At 37.9% G+C, this 12,629-nt stretch overlaps 1 protein-coding gene across 9 annotated transcripts in view; it reads left to right on the plus strand.

Moving 5' to 3' along the window:
• LOC140155085 (uncharacterized) overlaps window positions 1–12,629 on the plus strand; it is a 100,867-nt gene that overhangs the window by 62,346 nt on the left and 25,892 nt on the right. For 8 of the 9 annotated variants that reach the window (XM_072177776.1, XM_072177778.1, XM_072177779.1 and 5 more), the window contains 10 exons: window positions 2,423–2,628; window positions 3,220–3,359; window positions 4,666–4,785; window positions 5,040–5,182; window positions 5,764–5,956; window positions 7,233–7,373; window positions 7,981–8,211; window positions 8,618–8,725; window positions 9,124–9,256; window positions 10,048–11,426. In XM_072177776.1, the coding sequence (XP_072033877.1) occupies window positions 2,423–2,628; window positions 3,220–3,359; window positions 4,666–4,785; window positions 5,040–5,182; window positions 5,764–5,956; window positions 7,233–7,373; window positions 7,981–8,211; window positions 8,618–8,725; window positions 9,124–9,256; window positions 10,048–11,426 (2,794 nt within the window). The remainder of the gene's footprint in view (window positions 1–2,422; window positions 2,629–3,219; window positions 3,360–4,665; window positions 4,786–5,039; window positions 5,183–5,763; window positions 5,957–7,232; window positions 7,374–7,980; window positions 8,212–8,617; window positions 8,726–9,123; window positions 9,257–10,047; window positions 11,427–12,629) is intronic. The other variant, XM_072177777.1, reaches the window with a different exon arrangement.

The following is a 12,629-nucleotide window of genomic DNA, read 5'->3' on the forward strand; positions in this document are numbered from 1 at the left end:
GAAGACTAGAGAAGTACCCAGATTTTTTCAGAAATAGTTGTATGAATAAATAAAATGGTCTTGATTTTTCAATTAGAGATTAAAAGTATTGTTTTGAGACCCAGCAGTGTGTCAGTCAGGCCCGTACGCAGGATTTCAATTGGGGGTGCCGATTTTGAAAAAGTGGATTTTTTCCAAGGGTGGGGCCGATTTTGTGAAAAGTGGACTTTCTTCCCAAAATTTTGACCCTTTTTGTCCAAAAAAGTTTAAAAAACCTTTTTTTGCTCGCTACGCTCGCAAATTCTGAAATTTTGGGACTTTTTGTATATTTTTTCAAATTTGGGTGCGTCGCACCCCGCACTCCCCTGCGTATGGGCCTGGTGTGTCTGTTGTCTGATATATGAGTGGATTAACAGGTATCTATCTGTGTTATATCAGGCGATAGATATAAGGCTGGATTTCAAAACAATATTTTTATGCCTCCCTTATGCCTCCACCGCGAGGCATACTGTTTTTGCAACGTCCATGCTTCCGTGCTTCCGTCCATCCGTCCGGAGGCTATATCTCGGGCATGGATGGGCGGATTAACTTCAGATTTTCAGGATAGGTGGGTCATGGTCAAAAACTCTGGCTACTTTTTTTTTGGGTGAGGTTCAAGGTCATCTACTGAGGTAAAAGGTCATTTGAGGTCAAGGGCCCCATTTTCCTTATTTACCTCTTTTCTCGGAGACTAGGGGTCGCACGTTCCTCAAACTTGGTGGGTGGGTGCATCTTGACCCCAGACAGAACAAGTTTGTATTGGTTAGTGGGTCAAAGTCTCCTGAGGTCATGTAGGGGTCATTTGAGGTCAAATTAGCAAAAATAGTCATATGGCCATGAAACGTGGTAGGTACAGTCAACATTTAGAGCCAAATTTTTGGAGGGGCATTTTGGGGTCATCTGGGGTCACCCAGGGGTCATCTGAGGTCAAATTAGTAAAAACTGTCATATGGGCATGAAACTTGGTGGGTACAGTCAACATTTAGAGCCTTATTTTTTGAAGGTCATTTTGGGGTCATCCAGGGTCACCCAGGGGTCACCTGAGGTCAAATTAGTAAAAATTGTCATATGACCATGAAATTTGATGGGTACAGTCAATATTCAGAGCCAAATTTTTGAAAGGTCATTTCAGGGTCATCTGAGGTCATCCAGGGGTCATCTGAGGTCAAATTAGTAAAAACTGTCATATGGGCATGAAACTTGGTGGGTACAGTCAACATTTAGAGCCAAATTTTGGAAGGTCATTTTGTGGTCACCAGGGGTCATCTGAGATCAAATTAGTAAAAACTATCTTATGGGCATGAAACTTGGTGGGTACAGTCAACATTTAGAGCCAAATTTTTGGAAGGTCATTTTGGGGTCAGCCGGGTCACCCAGGAGTCATTGAAAGGTTGTTTTGGGGTCATCCAGGTGTTGTCTAAGGTCAAATTCAGTCTCCTCTTTTAGGCCACATCACACCCTTTGGTGGAGGCATCACGGTCTACGCTGTGCGTCGAAAACCGCGACATCCGAGAACCGCGGTCCATCTAGTTATTGTTATTCTTAAACAGATCAACCCGAAATATTGTGTTTGGATGCAATTTATGTACACTTTTATGACCTTTTTTTATATAGTTCACTCTATTATGAAGTTGGGGAATCTACTAAGTCTTTATTCATCCACACGAATGCAAAATGTGACACTAATGCGTGACGTGTGTATTGTGCATTTTTGTCATATATGGTGTGTGCATATCTATTGTGAGATATAACACGGTTCAGATATGAGAATAAGGCAGGCGGATTGCCAAAATTATTATAGCTGTTTAAGAATTTTGTTTATAGGTCACAAATATTCATATTTTCAACCAGGCATAGATGAAATTGACACAACAACTTAATATTATAACTTTTAAATAAGACAAGTGAAGATTCTGGTTCACAACTTAAGAATATGTCCCTACATGAGATAGGTATTACCATAGACTAATGATATACAGATACCATCCACCAACAGGCAAAGTCTGTGCTTTGCATATTCATGAGGGCCAATCATTCAGATGCCATTGTCTAACAAATCATGCACATACCATTTGAGCTGTGTTAGGGTTTATTATCAGCTTTACATAGTGCCTAAACATTGACACAATAGATGCCAAAACTGTGTTGGAAAAATAAGCCGTAATAAGCACAGAATGGGTGTAGCTTTTTCATGAGCATGATTTATGGACCGATTGGTTCTCATTAAGAGATGATGCGGGACTTTGCCTGTTGGTGATTGGTCTGTATAGTATTAGTCTGTGGGTATTACTTTCAAGTGTTTGCCCATTAAGATGCTCACTCTTAGCCCTGCATGAGACCGGTATTACTTTCAATGGTTTGCTGGCCCATTTAGATGCTCACTCTCGGTGCATGTTATTTATAGTTCACAGTCTTCCAAAGATTTTGGTAGCTCTGATCGCATAGTGCCAACAATCCAAGAACCAGTGCAGGCTAGTTCATCACCATGGCAGCAGTCAGCTCCACCACCTCATAGCAGTCAGAATGGAGATGTGCCACCACAGAAGAGAACCCCGCCTAGTTACGATATTGCTACAAAGAGGAGTGCTAGCAGGGATAAATTGTCTGCATGTAAGTTCTGGAACAGATTGTTGTGCACAAATTTTAGAGTCAAAGAATGAGAAAATTGTCTTTGGAAATATATGATTAATGTTACTTCAAATCAACAATTGTGAAATCAATGAAGTTCTGGATTCTATCATGAAACAATGCATATTTGGTGTGTGTTTAATGCTATGCAGTAATGCCAGTTCACTCTCATGACAAGGAATTTACTGTTGAACTTTAGGTTTTACCATGATTAGCCATGACTAGCCATGATTAACCATGATTTAACCATGAATTTGTTCAATCATCTTGTGTTAAATGGTTCGCCAAATGATTTCAGTGTGGTCAATTGGTTCATCAGGTGTCTCCAATGTGATCAGTGACAATTGCAGAACAGAAGCTGCATAGGTTTTGCAGAGAGCTGAGTAAATCTGATCACCAACCAGGATGCAGATGGCAGACTTTTAAAACAATGTTAATGTTTGTATACTACCACATCCCATTCTTCCTGGGAATTCTGAATATCTGGAATAATTATTGGACTTTTATAACTTAAATATCTTCCTTGCAATAATTTTCTCATTCATTTCACTTTGTTTGACCTTTTTCTGTCAGCTCGAGACCAGGTTGATATAGCGCCATCAAGAGAACACATAAGACCATCACCAAAAACCAGAAAGAGGGATACACTTGAGAGACAAGAGATAGAAGCAGGAGATGAATTCCCATCAATGGATCATGAGAGGCTGAAATTGGTAAGGTTAAATGGGCTTTTCCAATTGAATTCCATATACCCACTATGGAAGAAGTGACCTTAATCTTCCACACAGGGAGTGTGAATTTCAAACAGGGTTGCATGAATGGGTGACTTCATTTGAAATTTACACCCAGTGAGGAAGATTAATGTATTGTTTTCCATAGAGGTGTATGGATTTTAACTAGGATAGCCCAAAACCATGTAATGCCAATTTGTCCCATTTTATAAGATAAGTAATAATTTTCTTCCAATAAGAATATGTCTCAAGTGTGTGCAAACCTGGCATTCATTCTGCATTCACCACATCAAGTGTATTCAGGCTAGCGGCACTCTGTACAAATTGCCTATACCGATTCCGAAGACAAAACCTGTGGCACAGTCGCATCCCCTGCTTTGTACATGTTTCCCAGGTCACGGTACGTTTACGTGACAAACACTCAAGGTCAGAGAACAGCGCAATCTGTCTGCTGCCGAGAGCCGTAATATATTCTATTAGTCACCTTTTGTACCGTTCGCAGAGAGCGTGGCGCCTGCCCAACAACAACAATATGGGCATATTTTATTTTATTTATTTATTTGAACGGACGTTTTTAGGCCTATATCAGTGGCACACACCTTAATTGGCGGTGCGTTCATATAAAAGACAAAAAAAAACATTTAAAACAACAACAACAATAACTCATAGGAAAATGAACCACATACATCCAATGACAGCGCCTTTTCGTAGCTACGTCACATTAGCTCATTCATATCATTACATATTCAAAATCACCTTTCAGGATTTGCGGCGTGACGAACAGACTCTTATACAGGTACTGAGCTCACACTGTCCTCACTTTAGCGATCGATGTAGCGTTCTCTTAATTTAGTACTCGCAGGTGTATTCTTGTTTACCAATGAACTGCTCAGTTTTAAAATTGACAGCAGAGAAAGACATACACTACCAGATAGCTGTTGCTGCTGCCCCAGAGGTACCCAGCTACTTTATTGATACTCTAGACTATACTTTACATGTACACTGAATTGGTGCTGCACTGGTAGTAGCCATAAAGAAGATGGGCAGTGTACATCTGGGGTCAGCAGCAATAGGAATCTTGTGGTGTATAAAAGAATTAAGAAGTAAGAATGTTGAACTAGCATTCACGTGTTGGATACATTTCAAAATTTAAATGTGCAGATAGTAACAAATTGTTGAAGTATTAAGATAAATGTACTTACACAAAACCTATTCATTGACAGGAAAAGTATTTTCGGCACACAAGAATGACCTGTAATAATGTCTCCTCTTCATTTATCATTTCAAGGGTGTTCAACCAACCAGTCGTTTCCGAAAATGGCAGCAGAAGATTCAACCCTACATCACCTTATCAACCGGTATTCGGTTACGTTTAAGCATAGCAGGTGATGAACTACTGGGAAAGTCGGTAAGAAAACATGTTTATGAAAAAGTTTTGTTGTCACTGATCAGGAACTTGCAATAGATAAGAATGGCATTAGGTATGGTGAGTAAATACCCATTTGTAAACAATTAGGGTTATAATGTACTGTACAGGCCAAAAGGGTTACCATATTATGTTTCTCAGCAGCTAGAGAAAAGCAGCATCAAACTGATGATGAAAAGAATGTGTTAAAAAGTAATATTTGAAAATGTGTATGTTTATTTTATTTTTGTGAACAGCATGAAGAATTGGTGCTACTGTTAATCCAATTGCGTCGTGATCAAGCTAACTTACAATGCTGGTTAGAAATGTTGGATGATGAGCTCTCCTTAGTGAGAGACCCAGATTCCCTTCAGGGTAGTCCTACAAGGATGAGACACAGGTTAGCATACTTCTTTGTTATTTCATTTATTGCTATCATTGTATTGCCAATAACACTCTTGTTGACAATGGTTTTCCTATTTCTTCCTTTGTTCTTGTCTTTGCCATTTTCATCCTCCTTTAGTTTCTTTCTTTCTGTGTCTTCTTTCTTTCTACCTCATTTCAGTATTTTTAGACTGTAATAAATATTGAAACCAGATTTCTTAAATTTTGAATATATTTACATTATTTTGGGAGGGGCTTCAATTTCCAAGACTTCTCAAGAAAATTTCTTGTTGTTTCTTTGTTAGAGTTTGCACCAACTAATTTCTGTTGCCAAAATGTAGAATGCAAAAATGACAACAAAAAAGTGCTTTTATAAACTATGCACTTCATTTAACTGGGAAAGGTGGGAGAAAGTGAAGGAAACAAGGAAAAAGACAGGAGTTAGTGATCTCCAATATTGTGATCAAGGAACTATGCTGTTTGACTTGCTATGTAATACATACAATTTTTCATAACTTTTGTTTTGAAAATGGAATACTTCACAAGTCTTGTTAAAGTATCCAACTTTAATGACCTGTATAAATATTTATTTTGCAGGGATCAGATGAGACAATCAAATCCTGATCTTACAGAGGATCAACAGTACTACAAGGAATTACAGAAAGAAAGAGATGAAGTTGAGACAGAGTTAGAAATCAGCAGACCACTTATCAACTTGGTGGATAACTTGGTCAGAATGGGTAGTTTATATGGTGGACAGAATGAACTTATTGCCCAGGAATTTTATAAAGTAAGTTTATTTTGTTATTGTCATATCAGTGATAGTTGTTGATCTGGAAAGGACAGACTTGCATGCTTGGACAATATTAAAAGTATATGAACCATTGATGAAGTTGATTTAATGCCTCTGTGTTTGTTGTAGTTAAATGCTAGCAAGGGCTTAAGGTGAATAATACATATTTTGAATTGATAAATTGCATTATAAAAATGTATTGCCATCATGGGTGGGGAAGTACTATGTTTCATAGGTACTATCAAAATGCTTTTTCTTATGTTATGTATATGGCAAACTGATACTTCATTAAGTTGGGATGATTTTCAAGGCAGAGTGCGATTCCACTCAGGAGGCTAGATCACTTGAAATCACACCATGAGCATTCTACACATATACACACCCCAACATGCTGTAATACACATACAAGAAATGCGATTATTTCCCAGATGTGGATCCAAATGCAATGTATTGACCTTTTTCCCTCTATCCCACAATGCACTATTCCAGGGGGGTATGGCGTAGTTCATCAACCTCATAGATCGTGTGCATCCGATGGTCTTTGCTAGGCCTTTGCAATTATTTTGTCTTAATATGGGCATGCTGATTCCATGTATGCGGATTATCGTAAAGGCCATCGATGTTACTAATTATGCAATTATTGAATACACAAGTGATGCAGTAACGGAGCGATGCAGAACATCTGTGTAAGAGATTTTGTTTACATTTTATTTTCATCTCCGAAAAAAGTGAAATGGACGCCGACAAAATATCACTGTGTGTCCCGTCATCAGTTTTTCACCATTAGGTCTATAAAATGTATACAAAGTTAGGTTTCAATAACAGGAAACTTTTTTTGGCAACGACACCATGTCAATAAGGCATAGAAATGTTGTTTTTTTTCCCCCGAAAGGTATTAGTGATCGCGGCGCCATTATCATGATTATCAGCTATTATCAGCGATTCCTTTTTTGTGATGAAGGCACCAGCCGAAATGTTCCGTATTCCAGAATGTAATGAACATAACTCTGTACTCCCCGGGAGATGATGTATTTTATGACACTCATACCCCTGGAATAGTGCATGATGGGAAAGAGGGAAAAAGGTCTATATAGAACTTTGCTATTATTGATGCAAATCTCAAGAGAACACATTTATGGACATGGCTGCAGATCTGGCTCTCCTGTATAGTCTCCCTCTATGTGTGGGGGTGTGTGGAGTGTACTTAGGTGTGGGGGTGTGTTTAGATGTTGCGGATATACAGTAACAATGTTTTTATGACTTTTTTTGATAGGACAAAGCTGGCATGGATGCTCAGTTTCCACCGCCCAAGAAACTGATTGAATTCAATCGTCGACGTGAAGAAGAACTTCTTAAGAGAGACCTTGATGATGAATGGAATCAGGTCCAGACTGCTGAAGACAGACAATTAGAGGTATGTACAAAATATGCTGAGTCCAACAAAGCTTTTTGTGAGAGTTATTTGTTATGCCTTTTATCGATATAAAAAATTTTGGGAAACTGTCCTCTATTTTTGATTTTGTTTTGCTTTGATGTTGTTGAGCTATAATGCTCGAGGTGAATGATTAATTAATCGTACTATCTGAAAAATGCGATTTTAGGTTAAAAACTGTATATTTGTTGATCAGAAAGGAATTTGGTATCTCTTTACAATAAAATAACACAACACTAAAAACAAAGACAAATACACCGGACAGTCTGTGGAATAACATAAAAACTTGATAGTTAGCTTATATGCTTACTATCAAGTGCTTTTGAAAACATGAAATTGTACCATAGTCCAGCGCTTTACCAACTGAGCTAATGGGGTTGAGACACAAATTTGCAGGTTTACTTGTTCGTATATAACTATGTGTATCGATGCTTTGTTCAAAACCCTTTACACTTTTGTGGATGGGGCTCTTCATGTTTGCATGTTTTAAAAGTGCTTGATAGTAAGCACATTATGCTAACTATCGAGTTTTTACAGTACATCACATATTACTGAACTCTGCGTTTGTTGCGTTCAAACATCTTTGCAGGACAAACTTGATCAGCTTCATAGACTAGACAGAAAACTGCAAGAAATCTCCACACAAGTAAGCTTACTAAAAGAAGAGAAAGACAAGATTGAGTCCTCCATGGAGAGACTTCATAAGGAGATGAGGAGAAGCTGGGAAAACCCTGACAGAATGATGAGTCTGGAGGAACAACAGAAAGACTTGAAGAAAGAACTGGTTAAAGTCAGGACCCAACTGGCACAAGGGACAAAGGTAGGTCTATTTCTTTGATATGTTAAAGTGTAGTTAGAAGAATTCGTGAAGATCACTATACAGAGATTGAAGGAAAAAAAATTTGCCCATTCAAGCTATATTGATAGAAAAGACAAAGATTCAGAAATTCTTTTGGGGGGAAGTTGTAATGTTTGGAGTTTTAAATTTTTGGACATGTAACAACTGCATTGTTCTACATTATTAGGTAAAAACTTACTGTGAACACCATGGGTTTTGTGGTTGGTGCTTTGGTTTCATCTTGAGCATCTTTCTTATCATTTCAATCTTTTCACAAATAAATGCCTGTAAATAATCTCTCTGATCTCCTAAAACTTGTGGATGTAAGCAACCCAATATTGGTAAGCAAATTGTAGAAAATCTCATGTTGTATTTTTTTCTTGGGCAGGAATTGGAGGAAATCACCGCAGAGAATGCCAAGATAGAACATGATGTAGCAGTACTGAAATCTAAACTTCAAACTCAGAGGAACGCTACACCCCATGATCCAGTCAATGTAAGTTCACTTTATTTGTCACATTTGATATGTAAAAAAAAACTTCTTACAGGGTGCAATAGTAAAAAATAAAATGGGAAATTCAGTTGGTCAATCAATGTTGGGGTTTTTCCCCTCTACAATTATAACATCCCTCTGACAATTTCTCATTTAAAATAGAAATATTTGTGAGGCTCGTAGTTAATTTTGTATACATTTGCCACTTGGAGCTATTAAGCCATACACTGCAATGCATGATGGGATATCCCCTTCAGCTCCTGTGATTGAAATCATAAAAAGTGTAAAACAAAAACAAACAAAAAGCCACTCTCAAAATTAAGTAAAGAAGAGAAAGGTAACTTTTACTTATGGATGCATTATTAGGATATCTACTTATTCTATATTTTGTTATTTTATAGGGTGGAAACACCACAAAGCAGAAACTTCAGATGGAGAGAGAAGTGTCCAGAGTTCAGTCGCTGTTGTCTAATCTAGACCAACAAAGAGATCTTCTCAAAACACAGATGCAAGGAATACGTAAAAATGGAGACGGTAAGAATTATTATTGACATTGCTTTACTATCTCTATGATTTATAGGCATATTTTTGTTAAGTTAAGAATGTCACCAGGGATGAACTCTATATAAGCCTAATGCTAATTTCAAAAACTGAAATCCTTCATTCTAATTGTACCCCAAAGAGGTCAGACTACTTCCAATTCCAGAAAAATACAGCACTAATAATTTTGGATTAGAATTTTGCAACTACAGTTGTAAGAAAACAGGTAAAATTGCATAATTTTGGCCCATCTTCCCTAAAATTGCAAAAATATTGAAAGTTTACTTTTATTACCGGTTAGAACTAACTAAAGAATTAGGATTTAGCTATGTTTCATTTGGCAAAACAAGAATATATTTTTTTAAATTCCAAAACATTAGTGCTGTATGTTTCAGGAATCAGGAGTAGAAGAGTTCAGACTTGGACATGTTTTGTATCACTCATGGCAGGGATAATTCTGGATTATTTTACCATGTGCCCAGCAAATATTTGGTTTATAAGCCTTGTGCTAAATTATTTGCATGTGTAAACCTTCGTCACTCATGTTTTGTGACAAAAGTCAAATTATTATTGAATTTCATTCCTTTGCTGAGATAAGTGCAAGAGGTACTCTATTTTAATCCCACCCAATGCATGACATTCTACTATGTCAGGTTTCACTGAGTAAATGTACATGTTGCTATAAAGCAACTAGTTTGTTCACTATGTCAGAATGATTTGGTATGCCATTACATATGATCCAGTAATATATATTTCTTCTTTTTCTTGTTCTTTCTTTGATCCAGTTACACCACAAGACAAAGGAAGCCAAGATGGACTGAATTCTCCCCAAGAAGAATTTGGTCATTATTACTCCACTAATCTGGATACCATGGAAACCATTGATATGTCTCCCAGTTACCGTAGGTCGCAGTCAAACTTACAAAATAGGTCCACGCCTACCAACAGTTTCTCTCCTGCTGGTAGAAGACAAATTCCACCAAGCAGTCATGAGGTACCATCAAGAAATGCCGTTAGCAGTCGAGTGAATGTAGCACCACCCAAAGGCCAAGATTGGAGAGGCAGTGGCAGCAATATTGGTGGAAGACCATCATCTGGATCAAGTGGAAGTGGTAGACATAGCATGCCACCTGATACGAGAAGGAGTTATCCGCCATATCAAACAGGAAGTCCAAAGTCACAAGATGGCTACCAACAGAGTCCAATTCAACCAAGACGTGCTGATCAGCTCCAAGCAAGTCCATCATCACCTGTGGACTACAGGGGCAGTCCAAGGCAGCAGAGGCGTAGCATGGATCCACGACTTGGCCCAGCACAGCAGCAGCAGCAACAACAGCAGCAACAGCAACAACAGCAACAGCAACAGCAACAACCTTATGGTAGCCAAGGACAACAGAGACATAGAGGTTACCAATCAGGAAGGCAGAGCTATCCTGAACACCAAAGGGAATCTGCAGTGCCTAGGAGGAGGGACTATGAAGACCCTCATAATGAGAACTATAGACACAGTGCACCACCTGATACATATAGGCAAGATTATGATCCGAGCGGACATACAAATTCATTTGATAGACCAATCACTCACTCATCTTCCATGCCAAGAGAAAGGAGGGATGTACCAAGACACTCAGATCCTGTAAATAGACATTCAGCGCATCCTGCAGAACAGAAGTCCAATACACTTCCAAGTAGAAAACCTTACACTGTAACAGATCTAGACACAAATGAATCGCAACAAATATCACCAGAATTGTATGATAGAGATCCCCCATCTGGTAGCAGCTCAAGTCAAAAGTCAGCAGACACCGCTGATGAATATTTTGTGACTCCTGAGACTCGAATTGGAGAGTCGCAAGGAGCGCCCTCGTATGGAGGACAGTATTCAACTCTCCCTGGGAGTCGAGAGTATGACTCTCAACCTGGACATGAAAGATATCATACCCCAAACTATGCAGCTCGTACACAGTCATTGCCCCATCCCCAGCCATCTCATCAAGGGTCATCAAGTAAACCGTACCTAGTAACAGATCTTGATACAAAGGAGTCCAAAAACATATCTGAAGTTGATCTTGGCATGCCAAGTGGTAATCGTCCTCGGAGTGAAAATGGGAGTCGACAAGCGCCACCAACGCAACAGAGATCGGACAGCTTGACAAGAGTAAGAGTGAGTGCATGATCTGCATGGCATGCAGGCATTAATCTTTTGTTAACCCATTCTAACATCATCAGCATTTATTTGTACCATTTGTATGTTTGGCAGGTTTCTTGTATTTTTTAAAATCTGATTTGAGTACAAGGCATGGCTGTACTTTGCATATATATATCGGTCATCCTAGTGCTTAAATCAACCACAGGTTAAGTGAAGCGTGTCTTAAAATTGCCTTTTGCATGTATTAACATCGGATTTGATCAAAGTTAAATACCATTACAAATTAATCAATTCAATAATATTAAAAATTGAACTTGACCAGTTATCACATGAGACCCAATGAAGTAAATTTTCCTAATCTAGAGACATTTCAATAATTGAAAAGAAAAGAAAAGTATTTTTATCCATAACATAGATAATTTAATTGCATGTCTCCAAAATGTATTACTTCATATTCTGGTTTGTTTAAAAATTATGATCTTGTAAATAAGTCCATGGCAAAATGTTTTGCAAACATCTCAAATAAAATTCCCATCTGTGTTTCTTGGAATTTAAGTGATTTGTCTGGTAGATGTGATATCCAAATGACCATTTATGTTTGTTCCTATAAACCATAGAACAATTGCCAATGTCAGCCTTAAATTCATTTTACTTGTGTTCAGTTACATAGGAATGGATATGACATGTCATACCTACAAAATGCCAGCCTTATCAATCACAGAGTATGTAATCTCAATTGATTTAGCACTGCATGGTCATAATGTTTCCATTATCATACCACTAATACTTGTCACTATAGCATGTCTGTAGTTATGAGCAAAGACAGTTTCTCAAGATTTATCAATGCTATAGCCCATCAGAATAATATCTATATTGGAATATTTGTGCTGTTGATGGGGTGAGCATTGATATCAGATCAGTAACACATATTACAAAATAGAGAAAACAAGGTCCAGACAGGTATATGTGATTACTTTGTTATTTTACAATCATGTGATACACATCTTGATCTCAGGTTTGTTGTTTTATAATACATGATTTAGATATGATATTGATGTTCACCTCACCAACGATAGGACAGTGCTAATTACAGGAATGGTCTATTATATTTATCTTAGTTTCTTAACAGCAACATTTACTACACGCATGAGGTTTCTCCTTCAATGTATTTTGTAACTTCCATGATACCTCCTTGGCATGTGTTAACATTTCAGTAAA

Source organism: Amphiura filiformis, chromosome 6, assembly GCF_039555335.1.
Source record: "Amphiura filiformis chromosome 6, Afil_fr2py, whole genome shotgun sequence".
NCBI classification, from domain to species: Eukaryota; Metazoa; Echinodermata; class Ophiuroidea; order Amphilepidida; family Amphiuridae; genus Amphiura; species Amphiura filiformis.